The sequence below is a fragment of the Cryphonectria parasitica genome (assembly GCF_011745365.1).
Source record: "Cryphonectria parasitica EP155 unplaced genomic scaffold M406scaffold_4, whole genome shotgun sequence".
NCBI lineage: Eukaryota > Fungi > Ascomycota > Sordariomycetes > Diaporthales > Cryphonectriaceae > Cryphonectria > Cryphonectria parasitica.
Genome location: NW_024468912.1, coordinates 2,965,995 through 2,982,333, shown reverse-complemented (window position 1 = coordinate 2,982,333; position 16,339 = coordinate 2,965,995). Strand labels below are relative to the sequence as shown.

Genomic DNA, 16,339 nt, shown 5'->3' with positions numbered 1-16,339 from the left:
TCGAGCCACTCTGACTTTTTATCTGCACGTTACATACTTTAAAAGTAGTTAGTATATATGCGAGTCCGCACTCGGCTAAGGCTGATGCAAGGAGTGCATGAAATAGTCGACATGGGGGGCGGGGAAGAAGGAGGGGGGGGGGGACAGACGATGCCGATGCAACTTTTGTTATACATATACTCTGATATGGTCTGCAAACTGGGGTGGGTTTCAAGGTTCCTGTTTATTATCGTGCGTTCTGCATGGTGAATATTTCGGGTGTGAGCGGCTAAGAAGAAGAATAAGGCTGCGTCACATTGAATCCGACGCTGGACAGATAAAGGTACCATAGTAGAGATGGGATGGCTGGGCGAGACAACTGGCGGTGGTGGCTAGCCGGTTCGAGAGGGTGGAGGGGGCATGAGTCTTTTCTGTCTCCGTTGACGTCGAGGGGCATATTCTTGACCGGCGTTCTCGTTCTCCCACCCTCTTTCTCTTCCCCTCCTCCACATTGATGAAGGAATGGTGGCGAATGCAGGAGGAGTTGTTGAACGGGAGGGGCGAGTAAGGAAGAAAGAATGAGATGGTGGCCAGCACGAGCTCCCCGCACTGCGCGGTTGTATGTGTTGTCCTTCCCCTGCGCCCACTGGGGGTAGCTGTTGTTGACCAATGAACCCTCCCCCCTCTTCTCTCATTTCTTGAACTTGAGAACGTGTGGGAGAAATATGACGTGGTCGTGTGAAATGGTTTTCTTCCCCTGGTAGGATTGTGAGTCCAGTACCTTTGGTCCTGGGACAACATGCACGTCTTACCTCATGCAGGTCAGAGAATTATGGTACAAACAATTTGGGCTGGGTGCATGGGCCCCAGCGGCAGGGGTGAGCTTAAAACCAAAAGCAGAAGAAAGAGGAGAGAAAGAAAAGAAACAGAAAAAAAAAAAAAACCCTCCGTCTTGCCTTGGGAAAGGGGGTTAGACCAACCGATCTTTCTGGCGAGAGTTCGCGCGGTCCACGGTTTTGGAGGGCAGGCGTGGCTACGGTACATACTATGGTACCACTCTACATGGATGGTGCGCAGTACCAGAGGCTGCAGTACATACGTGTCTTTGGCCTGCTACTGCGATGTCGGGCCAGAAGAGGATAGATGATATTTCTCCCCCGGACGTCGAGACGGATAGGATGAATGCGACATGCTCGGCTCCTTTTGGTCATCAAGTAGATGGCTTGGACAGGTGCTAGCAAACAAGACTCCCATTTACAAACTGTGCTGTAGTAGAAATTAATACTTGTGTACTATGTAGACAAGCACCTGAAGGGTACCTTGACACGTGCTCTGTTGATCGGCAGAGGCGCCGAGGTGTGAAACATTCCATGTCAGTCTCCAGAAAGAACCCCGTGGGGGTTTATTTTGATGAGAATATCTGAAGTGGGTAGTGGAATTGGAATGCTTGCACTGCTGCTGGTCCGTTTGACGTGTTAAAGGGAGCCCAGAAACAGGGTTCTAAAGGATATCACTGGGAGGAGCCAGAGAGCGGAGACTGCTGTTCCGGCCGGCTGTGAGCTTGGCCCACTAGGGAATCGCGGGGAGGCCCTGCTGTTGGCTTCTTGTAAAAAATGGGGCCTTTGGGCTTGCAGCGATGAAGTAGTTTCTTGATTCCAGCGCTTCACGCCTGCTTACTCAATCTGGCAGGCTCACAGCGACCTCAACAACCAGGGGGCAGGCCACTGGTGAGGCCCAGGGTTGGTTGGTCTACTAAATGCTTCCAGCGACAATAACCCCCTGTTGTGTTGGGGAACACGAAACTGGACAGTGCATTCTCCATGACATCTGCAGCAACAGTGAGTGACATTACATGACAAGTTCAGCTGCAGACATATTATTTAGTGGTAGTACAGAGAAGCAGGAGAGCTGGCCCTTTACCCTGTCCTGCCTGTTTTGCTCGCTCCTGGTCCCTTGCGTGTTCCAGGCCCGCCATCAGAGGGGCACCTTTCTGGGCCTGCGTGCCCGCCTCTTGTGTCAGCAGCGCCTCTCGCATTGGATCGTTCCCATCCTTGCGCTATCTCCACCCGCGTCCCCACCGCCTGGTCGTGCTGTCCAACCAGGAGGGAAATTCTCCTCTGGTCAACTTCACCTTCGCCGCACTCTGCGCTTTTGACTCTTTCTTCATACTTCAATCCACACCTCACCCAAACTCGACCTCGATTTCCATCCCCTCGATTTCCACCCTTCAACCCCCCCCCGGTCCTCAACTCCTGCTCAACAAACACGCACTGCCAGCAAGGCGACGATCACACGATCCTCCACCTTAAAAAGCCCCCTCGATACGCCAACCAGACGACGCGGCACCGGCTCATCCGATTGACCAGCAGCACCACGCAAGCCTCCCGGGCGGGTTGAATTCCGGCTTCAGTCCCCGACCCTCGACGCTTACGGATACCTCCCCTCCCCCTCTCTTTTTCTAGAGCCATGCCGTCAACCGACGATCCTGGCGACGACTTCCCCATGCTCAGCGAAGATTTCGTCAATTTCAATGGCATGCCTCAGAACCTCGACGACTTCGACTTCGCCGCAGACGACTTCCTCAACTTTGCTCAGAGCAACGACTCCCAGCCCAAGGGACAGGGCCTACTACAGCCCACTACAGACAGCACCCTTCCGTCCAACCTCTCGCCCACTGCATCCGATCAAGACTCTGCTTCCGACTCCTCAAGGTCCACCAACGCCATGAACAACGGGGACGGCGATGTCGACATGGCATTGTTCGAGAAGTCGTCCCGCGAGGGGTTTGGTGACTTCGATTTCAACAGTATGTCGTCCATGTACGAGCAGAACACCATCAACCCGGCCATGATCGACCAGCCCATGGGTGGTAGTTACACATCGTTTGGCCGCAATGCTGCGTCACCCCCCAGGTTCGACTCTTCCAGCCCCTCGGACTTCAACTCGAGTCCCGGTACCCTGAACGATCACGAAGACGAGGTTCCTGCAGATAGAAAGCCACCCCGGCTGTCGACGCGGCCTCAGGCTGGTCATGCTCGCAGGAAGCGGCATTCTGTATGTGCCTGCTCCTTAGAAAGAATCATTTCTTTCCCTTTCTTTCGTTCTTTCAGAGTTAAGTCTTCTGACCATCTAGCAGCAGCAGTCCTCTTCAGCCAAGTCTGTGAATGGGCTATCAACCGCTGGCTCTAGAGAAGCCTCGCCCATGTCACAACAGATGGTCTTCAGCCAGGGCTCTTCCCCGTTCGCTCTTACCGATATGGCATCGCTTGAGTCTCGTCTTGGACCGCAGGGCAACCCGCCCAACGGGAGCTGGTTCAACGTGCCATGGCAGCGCTCATCAATAGACGAAGCTACCTCTGAAGGCCCCAGCAGTGCTCGTTCCCCCTTTGCCGTTGTGCCGCTAAAGCAAGAGGCATCCCCGAAGCCGACCCTGCGTCTTATCAATATTCCTCCAAAGTCCCGCGTCGAAACGCAGATGCAGGTCAAGATGACCCTGTACCCGGTCCCTGAAGGTATCAAGAAGATCCATCTCCCGCGGTACACCATCGGCAAGCCCAAGTTCCTGGCCAAGGCCGCGAAGCTCTCGCCGGATACTCTGGAGCTGTCCACCCAGCTCGTCTGCACGAGTGCCATGGCTAAGCCGCAGGCGAGGGAGAAGGCCTTGGCACGTGCTGCTGCTTCTGCCCATCCGTCCAAGGACAGCTCTGATGCGGGTGAAGAAAAGACAGGGGATGGCGGCGAGGTCCGCATCTGCAATGGCTGTATCACTCGGGAGCAGAAGCGTGCCAACCGAAAAAAGACCAAGAAGCCCGCTGAAGACGAGGAGTGGAAGCACTTCGAGGCGCAGAGGGTCGTTGTGTTCAACACGCATGAGATCAAGGATCTCACAGATGCCAACGATCCAGACGCCCCAGGGACCATGATCATCGACACGCCGATGCGGATTGCCTGTTACTGCCGTCATCACCACGAGAAGACTGGTTTCCAGGTCATCTTTACACTCAAGAATCACCTGGGCCGGCTGGTTACTCAGCTTTTATCACCATCCATCATGATCACGGACGACCACAAGACACCACACTCTAATCCTCACCCCAGCGGTAGAATTGAGAGCGCAAACGCGCCCGCCTTGGCGAATTCAAACTCATCTGGTATCAACGATATGAACGCCATCCAGCCAGGACACCCATTCCGACAATCACAGTCGACATCCGATATTCAGGCTCTCAAACGCAGTGCCAGTGACCTCGTACCAACAGCAGTGGGACCTGCAGCCTCTTCGATCGGCACGTCAGCTGTCCCCACCCCACGCAACCTGTCAAGGCCGCCCTCGCCTAGTGCAGCAGGTCCCTCGGCGAAGAAGAGGAAGTCGAGCGGTAGCAAGATACCCACGACCTTGCACATGACACCCATCGAGACGGCTGCTTTTGCTCCACCGCCGCCCAGCAATTTACAGAACGGCCAGGTTGGCCCGCCGCCTGCGTCCGTCTCTCCCTTCTCGTCTTCACCTTACTCTGCGCCAACCTCCAACCCATTTTTCGATGCGTCATCCCCTCCTTTCGGTCAGGTCACTCAGCCCGCCGGCACGCTGTTTCCCGCCCAACCCCGGACGCCCAACGGCAACGAACAGGCTGTTCTCCAGCCTGGTTCAAGCAGGCCTGTCCAGATGGACAATAATGTCAACGTCATGCAGCCCATGTTCTCGGCCCCTGCTTCGGCTCAAAACAGCAGAGCACCAAGCCCTAACTCCCTCATCAACGGCACGCTGCATCAACAACAGCCGAACCAGCTCGGCCAGGCACCTCAGCTGTTGACCAGTGGCCTCACCATGACAGCACCATTCACAAGCACAGGCGCAGTCCCAGCGGTGCTCAAAGTTATTCCCATGGAAGGACCAATCACGGGAAATATCGACGTCAGCATTCTGGGATCCGGATTCCGACAAGGCCAAGACATTTACTTCGGCGACAAGAAGGCCATCACAACCACCTACTGGGCTGACTCTTCAATCACCTGCATTCTGCCGCCGGCTGAGCATCCAGGCTATGTGAATGTCTCTGTGAGAGGACCGAATGGTCAGATGCAGTCGCTCCTCACCCGACAGTCTAGCTTCGTGTACAAGGATGACAGGCAGGAGGCGCTCGTGCATCTCGCCCTCGGCGTCATTTCTCAGAAGTTGACAGGAAGCACCGGTGATGTCCAGGGACTCGTTCAGCAGATTGTCAATGGTGCGAACAGCATCAATGGCGGTGCCTTTAACGGTGCAGGCGACGGCGGCTACAACGGCGGCCCGCAGGGCTATGGCGTGAACCTCGAGCCTCAGCTTCTGAAGGTCCTTGATCTTCTGGACCTGGACGACAGTATGAACAAGACCAAGTTCAACCTGAAGAGAAAGGCCACAGGACATACGATGCTCCACCTATCTATCGCCCTTGGTTTCCACCGGTTCACGGCCGGCCTGCTTGCCAGAGGCGCCAACCCGAATGTCCAAGACAGGTTGGGCTTTAGCCCGTTACATTACGCGGCGCTATATGACCACCCTGAATTGGTGAGGCGCCTCATCCAACACAAGGCCGATCCTACGCTCAAGACTGTGCAAGGCCAACTGGCCTCGGATGTCGCCAGAACGCGGGATGTCATCCGCGCCATCAAGCGCGCTGGTAGGCGGGGCAGCACCCTTCACAGCCGCGCCAGCAGCGCGACGTCTCTGCGCTCCTTCTGGGAACCACCCAGGACACAACCCGCTGCTCCCAACGAGTACTCATGCAGCGACACATCAACCGAGTCGGATGAAGTTGAGGCATCGACCTCCGAGGGTGACCTCGAAGACGAGGATGCACATCTGCAAATGGCCTTCCGGGGTTGTCACAATCGTGAGGTGGTCTCTTCTCGGGCATCCTTGGTCGACCTACCGCAGGTTGAGGAGCAGGGCGGCATGGCGTCCGCTGCTGTTGCGATTGCAGCCTTCAGGGAGCAAATCCAGCAGTTCCAGCACAGCATGATGCAGAACCTGTCACACATCCAGATGCCCAACATGGCGGCCCTGCATGACTATCAGGCATACTTGAACTCGGCGCAGCAACGCATGTCAGCATTCATCCCCAACATCGGTTCCTCTTTGATCCCGTCTCCGGCTCTTCCACCAGCCTACGAGGACCTCTTCCCTGGTGGCAAGCGAGACGGCAAGGGCGCATCCACACAACAGGGCGACCTAGACACCAAGACTGCGTCTGCGGCGCGCGCCGCAGCCGACTACGAGGCGGACAGAAAGTGCGCAACGCTGTACGACCAGCAGCAGGAGATGCAGCAGGCAGAACGGAACACGCAGACGGCAGCTGGCAGGCAGGTCGAGGAGAAGCAGATCCAGAGGCAGCTGCCGAAGCTCCTGCAGATCGGTCGCAAGAACAACATCACCAAGGAGCAGCAGGACAATCTGCGCCAGGCACGTGCTGAGAAACAAAAGAGCTTGAGCAGGGATCCGAAGCTCTTCCTCTTCTGGGTGAGTAGATACCGGGCATTTGAAGAGTTACCCCTTCCACAAAAAAAGAAGATAGAAAAGACTAACGTTTGTATAGATCCCACTCCTGTTCTTGATCTGCTTCAGGGTCTTTTACAGCTACTTCCCTGGGCCTTTTGATGCCGCCTGGACGTCCGTTGCTTCTTCATGGAAGCAGCCCGCTCAGGGCACTGTCCTTGGGGAGGTGAACTAGATGTTGCACACCTCAGCGGCGACAGGAGGCATCATACACTATCTTTACTGGCGAGGCAGATATCTATACACTTATCGAGCATAGCGATACCTTTGGCGTCTGGGATTGGGGTGGCGATTTTCTTCTATTATTCAACGGCGATGAAGGGTTGCCTAGTTTCACGTCTTGCAAACGCTTCTGTTTACTTTTTTTGAGAAAGAGCGGTGCTTGGGAATACTCTGGATGTCCTTACGAGACAGGTGGTGCTTCTTTGGGAACACATTCTCGAGCTGACTGGACATGGGATGGACGTTTGCACATTTGGTCGGTTCAGCTTGGCCCCGAGACTGGAAAGGAATATCAACACAACGGTCTATACATTTCCGGCTGACCTTTTCCCCAATACACTTAGCACTGACTGAATAGTCCTTCCTTTTTCTTCTTCCTTCTCTCTGTCTACCCCATTTTTTTCTTATTCTCCTTTTTCTTTCTTCGTCTGGAAGGGAGGGGCAACCGAAGCGGGGAAACATCATTGCTCAATACCATTTGCTTCGCTTCGGCGCGGAAATTCTATAGATTATGAGGCTATTGCCAAATTGCCGGGGGGGCTGGGGGGCAGACTCCTTACGCAGAAAGCCCAGGCTCCACGATATATCGCTCGGTACAATATCTTTTAATCGAGCAGACAATTTTTGATGGATTTGTCTCTTTTCCTTCCCTTCTAAACAAAGAGTCGCGCCGTATACGTGTATATGTGACGTGATGAACTTGCATGCTGGTTCAACAAGACGAAATAACACAAGAGGTCGAACATTCATCTTCTTTCTCCCTTCATGTCTTTTCTTCTTCTGTTTATTGGAAGCCATCGTGTAAATTCATTAGCATGTATGTGTATGTGCAGCATCAAAACATGAACATCGTCAACATGTAAACAAATTGACAAGAGACCGACAAGACCGACAAGACCGACAAGACAGATGCAGGTTCAGTCCGAACAATAGGGTGGTGTAGATCCGCCAGCTAGCCAGCCGTGTTTTATACCGGATCCGGGGCAGATAAATACTCTGTCCCGGTCCCCACGAGTGTTTTGCAGATGCCGTATATTTTCTTCACCCCTTTCCATCAGCAATACCTCCTCTTCAAAGGGTCCCAGTGACGAATATATACAAGATGCTCCTCGTGTTGGCCGTATGCTTGACTGAGTCCCTGTTACGCCGTGCCGCATGACCGTGGTTCTCCGCCCCGTTATGTAAATGTAAGCTGCGCCCCCCCCCCCCCCCCCGCGTTTCCCAAAGAAAACACCGCGTATATGCCAGAAAAAGGGTGGGTGAGGGACCAAAAATCATTGCCAAAAAGACGAAACTCCGGAGTCTCTGTCACTCCCTCTCTCTTTCTTTCTCGACGTCGCAGTTAATACAATTCTAGAAACCAAAGCGGTCTTTCTCTTCTCACAAACACGGACAGACATATTCTCTCTCTCTCTCTGTGTGTGTGTGTGTGTCTTTGCGCCAGATAAACCCCGTTTTCCCATGGCAACCAGATCAATTGAAATCTCTCAAGAGGCCAGCCCCGCTGTTTAGTTGGATTGTATGTACCAGATCAGACCAAGTCAAAAAGATGTTTAGATCAGATCTCTAGGAACGACCCTCACGCTCCCACCCCTCGTCAGGACTCCGGCTCCCTTCTGGCCGCCGCCGCCGCCCTTGAAGATGCCGGGGAAGCCACTGGTGGTGACAACACCACCCAGGACTCCCCTATTGGCATCGGGCACTGGGCCCAGGGGCATGCCAGGCCGCTTGCGCCCAGGAAAGTGGAAGCTGAACTCGACGCCTTCCATGCCGTCGCCTGAAGCGTCAACGTCTCCCCCAGCACCCGTACCGAGGGTTAATTGTGGCGGGGTTGGTGATGGCGGCGAGGCTTCAGTATCGAGTCCGGCGTTGCCGTCGTAGCGCCTGGGTCGACGGCTGCGGAAGATCTCTCGCTTTCTCAGACGGCTGCGGTGCTGTTCGGTAGCGGTGTCGCTGTTCGGAGAGCCGACTATGACGGATAGGCCCGGCGATACGGACGAGTGAGCTGCAGGGAAAGGCGCAGGCGAGGGTGAGCCGGTACTACCGTGGCGGCTGTTTAGTGAGAAACGGTTCCTGTCGTCACCAGTGGCACTGGCCCCACCAAAGAAATTGGGCCTGGGGGAGGAGGAAGATGAGGAAGGGTGGTGGTGGTGAGAGGGAGGAGGAGAAGAAAAAGGGCGGTGGTCCGTAGAGGTGGTAGGAGGGAGGCCATCCGAGGCCATGTCTGGTTTTCCTCCAGCCCCAAATCTGAAAGAGAAAGACCCCTTGATACTAGAAGACATGGACGTACGCGAGGAGGGTTGTTCCAGGCTGAGGTTATTGTTGCTGCTGCTGCCACAGTCATCATCATCGTCTTGCATCATCTCGTCGTCGTCGTCAAAGTGCTGTTTCTGGAGGCTCTGTTGGGACATGGTGCTGCCCAGGTTGATGGAGATTTTGCTGGCCGACTTGCGCAGCCTCTTGACGAACTTGCGGGCGCCACTCTCGTGCTTCTCTTCGGGCGTCGACGTCGCGACCCCTATGCCGCTGTCATACCCGCCGCTTCCGAAAGACGTTTGCGAGCCGTTCGCCAGCGTCGAGGCGAAGGGCCGTTTCAAGCCACGGCCGGAGCTGCCACGCGAGAGGCCGCTGAAGTCGAAGCTGCCTCGCGGCCGCGCGGCGGCGGACTCGGTGGAGAAACGGGCCGACGAGCTGGGGGGCGGGCGGTAGGCGCGCTGCGGCGGCGCCGTAGCAGTAGGAGGAGGGCGGGCCGCCATGATGGGCGCGGCGCCGGCGTTTGTCGTGCTATAAGGCACAGTGGAGAAAGAGCGGGAGTGCTGGGGGTCCGGCCTCGCGGCAGAGGGCGCGGCGGCGGTGGCGGAGGAGTAGGAGTGGGCGTGGTGGTGGGCGGGCCTGAGCTTCTTGGCCGTGGCAAGGGCAGGCAGCGGTGGCATATCGGCCGAGGCGGCGGGGCTGAAGACTGCCGTGTCGCTGCGTGGGAGCCCATGCATCTCGGATGGCGAGTCCTCCATTTCCATAGGTTCTGCATGCAACACCGGCGGTGGCGGAGGCGGCGCCTCACGATCTGGAGGAGGTGGAGGAGGCGGCATGCGCTCAGGGCTGGGCGGGACGGTCCTGATACCCTGAGACGCGCCCTCGTCGTCGACCAGCCTCTGGGAGGAGGCGCTGAAGGAGGTCCTGCTGTCGCGGCCGTGCAGGGCGCTGCCGGGGGCAGAGAAGCGGGTGGACTGGATGGCGTGGGTGCCGAAGAAGCCACTGGCCAGCAGGTTCTGGTAGTTGGCAGCGATCTCCTCGCGCGTTGGGCGCCTGGTCGGGTCGAAGGTGGGGAGGAGGGGCCCTGCCCCTGGCAGTGATGGTTGTGGTGCTGGTGGTGGTGATGCTTCGAAGAAGGGTGCAGGAGGGGCGGTGGCGTTGGTGGTAACCCTGGTGAAGGTGGAGGTGTTGTCGTGACTGGTGCGGGTGGCGTAGTCGACCGTGTTCCTCCGCAGGAAGCTGAGGTCGGGGCGCTGTTGCTGCTGGTACTGGTGCTGGTGCTGGTGCTGGTGCTGACGATGTTGATGATGGCCACCGCCTGCACCGTTGCGAAGGCTGGTGGGCACGCCCATGCTCTCGGAACGCTTGTGCTTGAAGACGGGCGGGATGTGAAAGCCGCCGGCGCTGTCGGCCCCATCGTGCTCATCCCCTGTGGTGACGCTGAAACTCGACTTGGATCTCGTCAGGCTGAGCCTCTCCCTGACCTGTTTGAAGAACCCCGGCCCGCTGCCCGTTTGTCTCTGTGGTCCAGCCGCCGCCGCCGCCGCCGCCGCCGCCGCCGCCTTATTGCCGCCACCACCGCTGCCGCCGGAGCTGGTGGACAGAAAACTGCCGCGATGATGTTGGGGCCCGAGAGGGGTCGGTGCAGCGGCGTGCGGGGTGGAGGCGTTGTCGAATCCGTCCAGGTCTGGAGGCTTCCAGTCCATAGCGAATTGTCTCTCGTAGTCCTCGGGCTCGGGACCCAGGAAGTCGGGAGGGGGGGCGTTGGAGGTGCGATCGTTCATGGAGCCCTCCTGAAAGCGGCTCTGAGGAGGAGGGGGCGACATCTTTGTGATGTGTATGATGGGTGGTTCTTGGAATCGAGGGAGAAGGGGGAGAAGGAGAAGGACAACGACGACAACGACGAGGTCGACCACGAGAAGGAGGAGGAGGAGGAGGGGTTGGTGGTGGCCTCGTCTTGTCTTGTTCGTTTGGTTGGGTGACGGGCGGCAAGGATTGAATTATGTTCTTGGAAACAAGTTTCAAGGGCGGCGACACGTGTGTAAGTAGTAGTAGTAGGAGTAGCAGTTTCAATAGCACCAAGTATTAACTCATGATCATGCGTGTGAATGTGTAAAAGGGTCATTTGTTGGCTTGAAATCGATCGATCGTGCTTGGGAACTGGGTTCGCGTTGGTTTGAACCTGGCCCTGGACCTTGGACCTGGACCGAATTGGGTTGGCTGGTTGGCCGGGCTGGGCTGGGCTGGGCTGGGGGTGGAAGGAGATCGTGGTTGCACGCGGTGGCAGCGCGTGTCTGGTATAGTAAGTAGTATTTGGTTACAGTGGCAGTGGCAGTCCAACGTGGTGCTCGCGCGCGTGGAACCTGGTCTAGTCTGATTTTGGTAACTTGGGTTTGTATGTGTGCACCATACTATGTCAATGTACTCTTTTGTTACATATAGCCTCGACTTGACTGATGAGGAGGGGGGGGGGGGGGGGACAAGAGATTCACGCGTCAGAAATTGTTCTTTTCTTCTTCTTTTCCCCCTTCTCTCCCCTTTGCCCTTCTTTCCCACCTTTGATTCTTCTTTCTTTTGACTGTTGTTCTTCCCAGTTTCTTGTTTTTGCTCTCCTTCTTCTTGTTTCCTTTCCCGGGCCCCACGGCGACAGAGGATCCGTGTCGGGTTAAACCTGGTTGTTGCATAAGCAGATGGGGAATGAACGAACACCAATGAATCAGTGAAAAGTAGCATCGGCGAATTGATAGGTGTCCGAGCCGATAAGCCAGGGGCCGAGAATAAGGCGGTCAGAGAGAAGAAGAAAAAAAGAAGACGAAATAAAGCAGGAAAAAGAACAAGCGTGTTTCGGCCCATACATAGTAAAGCGACACCGACACGGTCGATACCCGCGTTAAGACTTGTTGGCAGGGTAACCCACTTTCTAATTCTTCCCACCAATTGATCACGGTTAGCGGTGGGGAAGGGGACCTCTTAGTGGTAGAGAGGCTGACAGGGGGGCTGGTGCCCCGCCCCAATTTTTTTTTAATTTTTTTTCCTTTCTTTTTCTTTTCTTTCCTCTGCTTATCTCGATGCCCTTTAGTAATGCAGTACAATTACTATGTACCTCGCAGTGCCAGCAAGTGCTGCAGCACCCCTTCCCGTCCTCCCCCTCTTTCAGCTCCTACGCCTGCTGGATCCGATCTAGGCCAGGCTGGGCCTCTGGCGACGATGAGGTGTCATTGCATCTTCTCACCACATGCAAGGCAAGATGGATGCGACTCTTCTCTGGCTTGGGATTCATCCTATCATCGTGATTGAAACTTCCTAGCTTCCTTTTTTCTTGGTTTTCTTCTGCTTCTCATTTTCCGATCACACCCGAATCCTGATACCGTCACTGCATGGCGCATCGCATCGCATCACAGGTACCAGAGCACCCTTCCGGACGGACAGCTGGTCAACTACTTTTTGAATAATGTTGATGTTGACAACGACGATGACATGTCTCAATGACAATGTCACCACACACGTCCTCGTATATAAATACAGGACAGTGTCTGCTCCCTGGAAATACACAGAAGTAACTGTTGGTGGGTCCCAAGTTGATACGTGCTCGGCTCTCTTAGGAGCTGAACCATCCTTTCTTTCCGCCCACCCATCCATCCCATCGACGGGACCCACAATCAGATGAATTCCAAAAAAAAAGACTGACACACCCACGACGAGCTGGTATGGTTGAGGCGATACAAGCTCAATAATGTATAGAGATAAGACAGAAAGCAAAAAGTCCACACAAGCAGCCCTGTGGCTGCATCAAAGAAACCAGATCCCCCGTGCGCCAGTCTCCCACCCTACCCATTCATTGCCAGAGGTTGGGTATCAACCTCAAATCCAAGACGCCATAGTATCCCAAGAAAGAGGAGAAGAAGGAAAAAGAAGTATTTCGTGTAGATGAACAGCAGCGCTGCCTCCTGATGAACCTTGGAGCTCTCATGGAAGGTTGTTAAGTGGGTGTCGATGCAAGAAAAAGAAAAAGAGAGAGGGAAATGACCAAATAAGTGTGGTCCTTGGTGTATCACAAAAAAATAAAAGACCAGGCATCCAGGCAAGGAGTGGCAGTCAGCAATAACAACCAGATGATCATCTTCAGGCCGCCTCTCCCGAGTCGTACAGAGGAGGGAACTCAACATTGACCCTGACGTCAGTTGCACGGTAATACACCGGTTGGCTCAGCTCCCACACGTCGTCGATCTCGAGCGCCGGGTCCCTGTAGCTGATCTGCTCCACGTGGTAGGTCGTCTGCACCGGCTCTTGCTGTTTTTGTTGTTGTTGTTGTTGCTGCTGCTGCTTCTGCGGCTGCGACGGCTGGTCCACCTTGTAGTTCGCGTCCCTGGGCTGCTCATCCTCGCGGCGCCCATTCTGCAGCCGATACGACTCAGACGGCATCGCCGTGAACGCCTCGTCGGCCCTGCGCTTCCTCGACGGTGTGATAGGTGTTGGTGGTGCTGGCGGGTGTTCGTACGACGACGCGATCGGCGGTAGGGAAGGCAACGATGGCGGCGCCGCGCTGTTCATGATCTTGTGATAGAAGGGCGAGGACTCGGGCGGCGTCAGGTCCCGCGCCTGGGGAGGCGGTTGGGGCAGGAGCCGCGGCAGCGATGAGCCACTACTCAGCTGTGACGGGTACGACGGTCTGCGCGGCTGCGACACGCTACCGTCGAGCGTCGCCCGGATTGGGGGCAGCGTGTTCTTCGGCTTGTATATGTCCAGGTCAACCTCAAGCCTCGGCGCGAGCGCTGGCGGGCCCGACGACCGGTGCGACGAGTAGCTGTTCCTGTGAGGAGGAGGCGCAGGCGCAGGAACAGGAGCCGGAGGACCATATACCCGGGAAGGGGGCCTCTCGCCGTGGTAGGGTGGATACGGCGCCCGTGCTGGATACTGCGGTGCTCCATGCACAGAGGCGGGCGGTGGTGGGTACGACGGCGAGTCTGGTAGCGACTGCGTGTGTGGTGGCGCAGCATGAGGAGGATAATGCGACGCATGTCCGTGCGGTGCTTGTGCATATGACAGCTTCTGCTTAGCCGGCTCCGGAGCGGCGGCCAGCGAAGGCCTCGGCGGGCCGTAGTCCATGCCGGACTGTCGCCGCTGTGCCTCGGATTGGTACGCACCGCTCGTCTCGTTGCTGGAGGAGCGGCCCCGAATGTGCGGTGAGGCCTCGACCCTGGCCTTCTGGGCGTATTGGTCCTCGCGTGCGGCGACCTCCTTGCCCTTGTTGCCACCGCCCTTCTCGCGCCGCCTCATCCTCACGTCGCGCCGGATGCGGACGCGACAGCCCTGCTCGGCCACGGTGCGGCTGAGGGCAGTACTCTCCATGAGGCCAGGGAACTTCTTGGCGCTAAACACATCAAACACGTCCGTCTGCACCGTCGTCCGGAACGAGAAGTGTCTCCCGCTGCATCCCACGTCGGGGCCGGTGATCTCGTCGGTGCCGCCCATCTGCTCGTCGGGGTCCTTGTCGCAGTCGTTCTTGACCTCCTCCATCAGGGCAAAGGTCAGGTAGTAACGGCCCTCGTGCCGCACGCTCAGGTCCGAGAAGATGAAGTAACCGGCCTCCTCGGGCCGGTCCAGCAGGATCATACTAGAAACGGGCATGCCGGTCAGAACGGGTGGCGAGTTCTGAGGATTGACACGGTTGCCGTGGTTGTCGGTATCATGGTGCAGGCTGGCGTAGAGGAAGAAGTCGGCGTTGTACATAAATGTGATGTCCTTGGCTGTCTCACGACGGGGGCCCTCAAAGACTTTCATCTGCACGACAGGTGGCGGGTCAACAGGTCGACGGTCCGCAGAGGCTGTGAGGTCATTTCAAGTCAGTATTTCCTGTGGTGATCACCCATGAACTCGCTGGCGGGTGTCAAAGGCCCGGATTGGGGGGGGAGGAGGGGGGAGCTTCTCACACTTGGGACCAGAGCCACAGGCACGAGCTCGCTCTGGCTGCTGCAAGACCTTCATCTCATAATGAAGTTGACGACCATCACGCGTCGTCCTGGTGATGGCCACCGTCTCGCCGATACGAGTGGGCGGGGCGGGAGGGCCCAGGTTAGCCATGCTGATGGCGGTGGTGATCAGCCCTGTGCCTCGATAGCGGTCGGGTTCTCAGACGCGATAGAGAGATGACAGGTCTCGGACAGGCAGTCTATAGAGCGAAAAGAAAAGATAGGAGAAGGAGACTAGATGGTGGTTATATGGTCAGCAACGATGGCGAAACAGCTCTAGACATCGAAGCATCGGTTAGGAGTACTGAGGGTCTGTCTCTCTCTCTCTCTCTCTCTCTCTCTCCTTCCCTCTCTCTAGACCAGCACAGAACAGAACAGGAGAACCCAACAATCGGGAGAAGAGAAGAGACAAGGGCAAGGAGAACGAGACAATAGAAAGTGGAGCAGTGATTCAGTGATTCAAGTCAGCTTACCTGGGAAACTCGAAGCGCAATCACTGATACCAAGTCCGAAGAGCGGAATGACACGACTCGTAGAACTGTGGAATGCCTTTCGGTCCTTGTTCGCGAGAGCACGAATATGCCCAGACGAACTGCAACCTATGAAAGTGGGCGGGATAGAAGGAAGGATTATTCCACAGGATTGTGAGGTGTTCCTGCTGCAATGAGAGAGTAGTCGAGGTTTGGGGAGTGGAGGTGGAGGTTGAGGCTGGTCGAGGTTTGAAAGGAAATGGGCGAACAGGAAGAGAGAAGGGAAGAAGGCGAGTGGTCGGAGCAAAAGAGCAGGTGCTAGGAACAGGGGGACAGGTTTGGGGGCCCAGACCCAAAGTACAGACAAGAATGGCGACAGCGGCTGCCAGGCGGCGGGGATCAGTGGCAGTACATAGTAGGCATAGCACCACAGTAGGGGCCTATTCATGGTTAGAGAACGAAGCTGGGGCATGTGTGATTGGAGGGGTGGGGGACCCCTGGCCCCTGGGGCAGAGGGGAGGGGGGTAGGGAGGTGGCCTGCGTCCTGACGGTATCTCGACCCAAGGCAGCGGACTGGGTACCCCTCAAGGATCGAAGGCTCAGGTGGCCCCGGCGTCCAGGCGAGCCGCAGGTCGTCTCTCATTGGGTTCCGCTAGTAGGGTTCGCTGGTGACTTCGCGAGCCTGTGCACCCGAAGCGAAGGTTAGCCCCTGTCGACAGGCTCGCATTGCTACGTAAAGTACTACCGTCCCCCACAGTATACGCTAGTCTGTAATCATGATAGCGTATACCACTGATGGTATGGACGATTCCATCGTGCTAGCATTAGTGAGTCAGTCCACTCACACACATTCTGTCTTGCTCACAGCACCATGACTCCTCCTTACAAGTACACCGTACGATGGTACATCA

At 56.4% G+C, this 16,339-nt stretch overlaps 2 protein-coding genes across 2 annotated transcripts; one reads left to right on the top strand and one right to left on the bottom strand.

Annotated features, from left to right (window-relative positions):
• Positions 1-2,445: 2,445 nt before the first annotated feature.
• On the top strand, positions 2,446-6,689 carry M406DRAFT_329877 (uncharacterized protein; the record flags this gene model as incomplete). The annotated part of the gene is made up of 3 exons (XM_040920463.1): positions 2,446-3,033; positions 3,116-6,478; positions 6,555-6,689. 3 exons carry the CDS (start codon positions 2,446-2,448, stop codon positions 6,687-6,689), a joined length of 4,086 nt encoding a protein of 1,361 aa, XP_040776995.1.
• A 7,505-nt stretch (positions 6,690-14,194) lies between these two features.
• On the bottom strand, positions 14,195-15,636 carry M406DRAFT_276805 (uncharacterized protein; the record flags this gene model as incomplete). The annotated part of the gene is made up of 3 exons (XM_040918298.1): positions 15,432-15,636; positions 14,920-15,192; positions 14,195-14,814 (listed from the first exon to the last, which is right to left on the bottom strand). Coding segments are annotated over exons 2-3 (771 nt in total), but the record flags the coding sequence as incomplete, so codon positions are not given.
• Between the last annotated feature and the right edge of the window lie 703 nt (positions 15,637-16,339).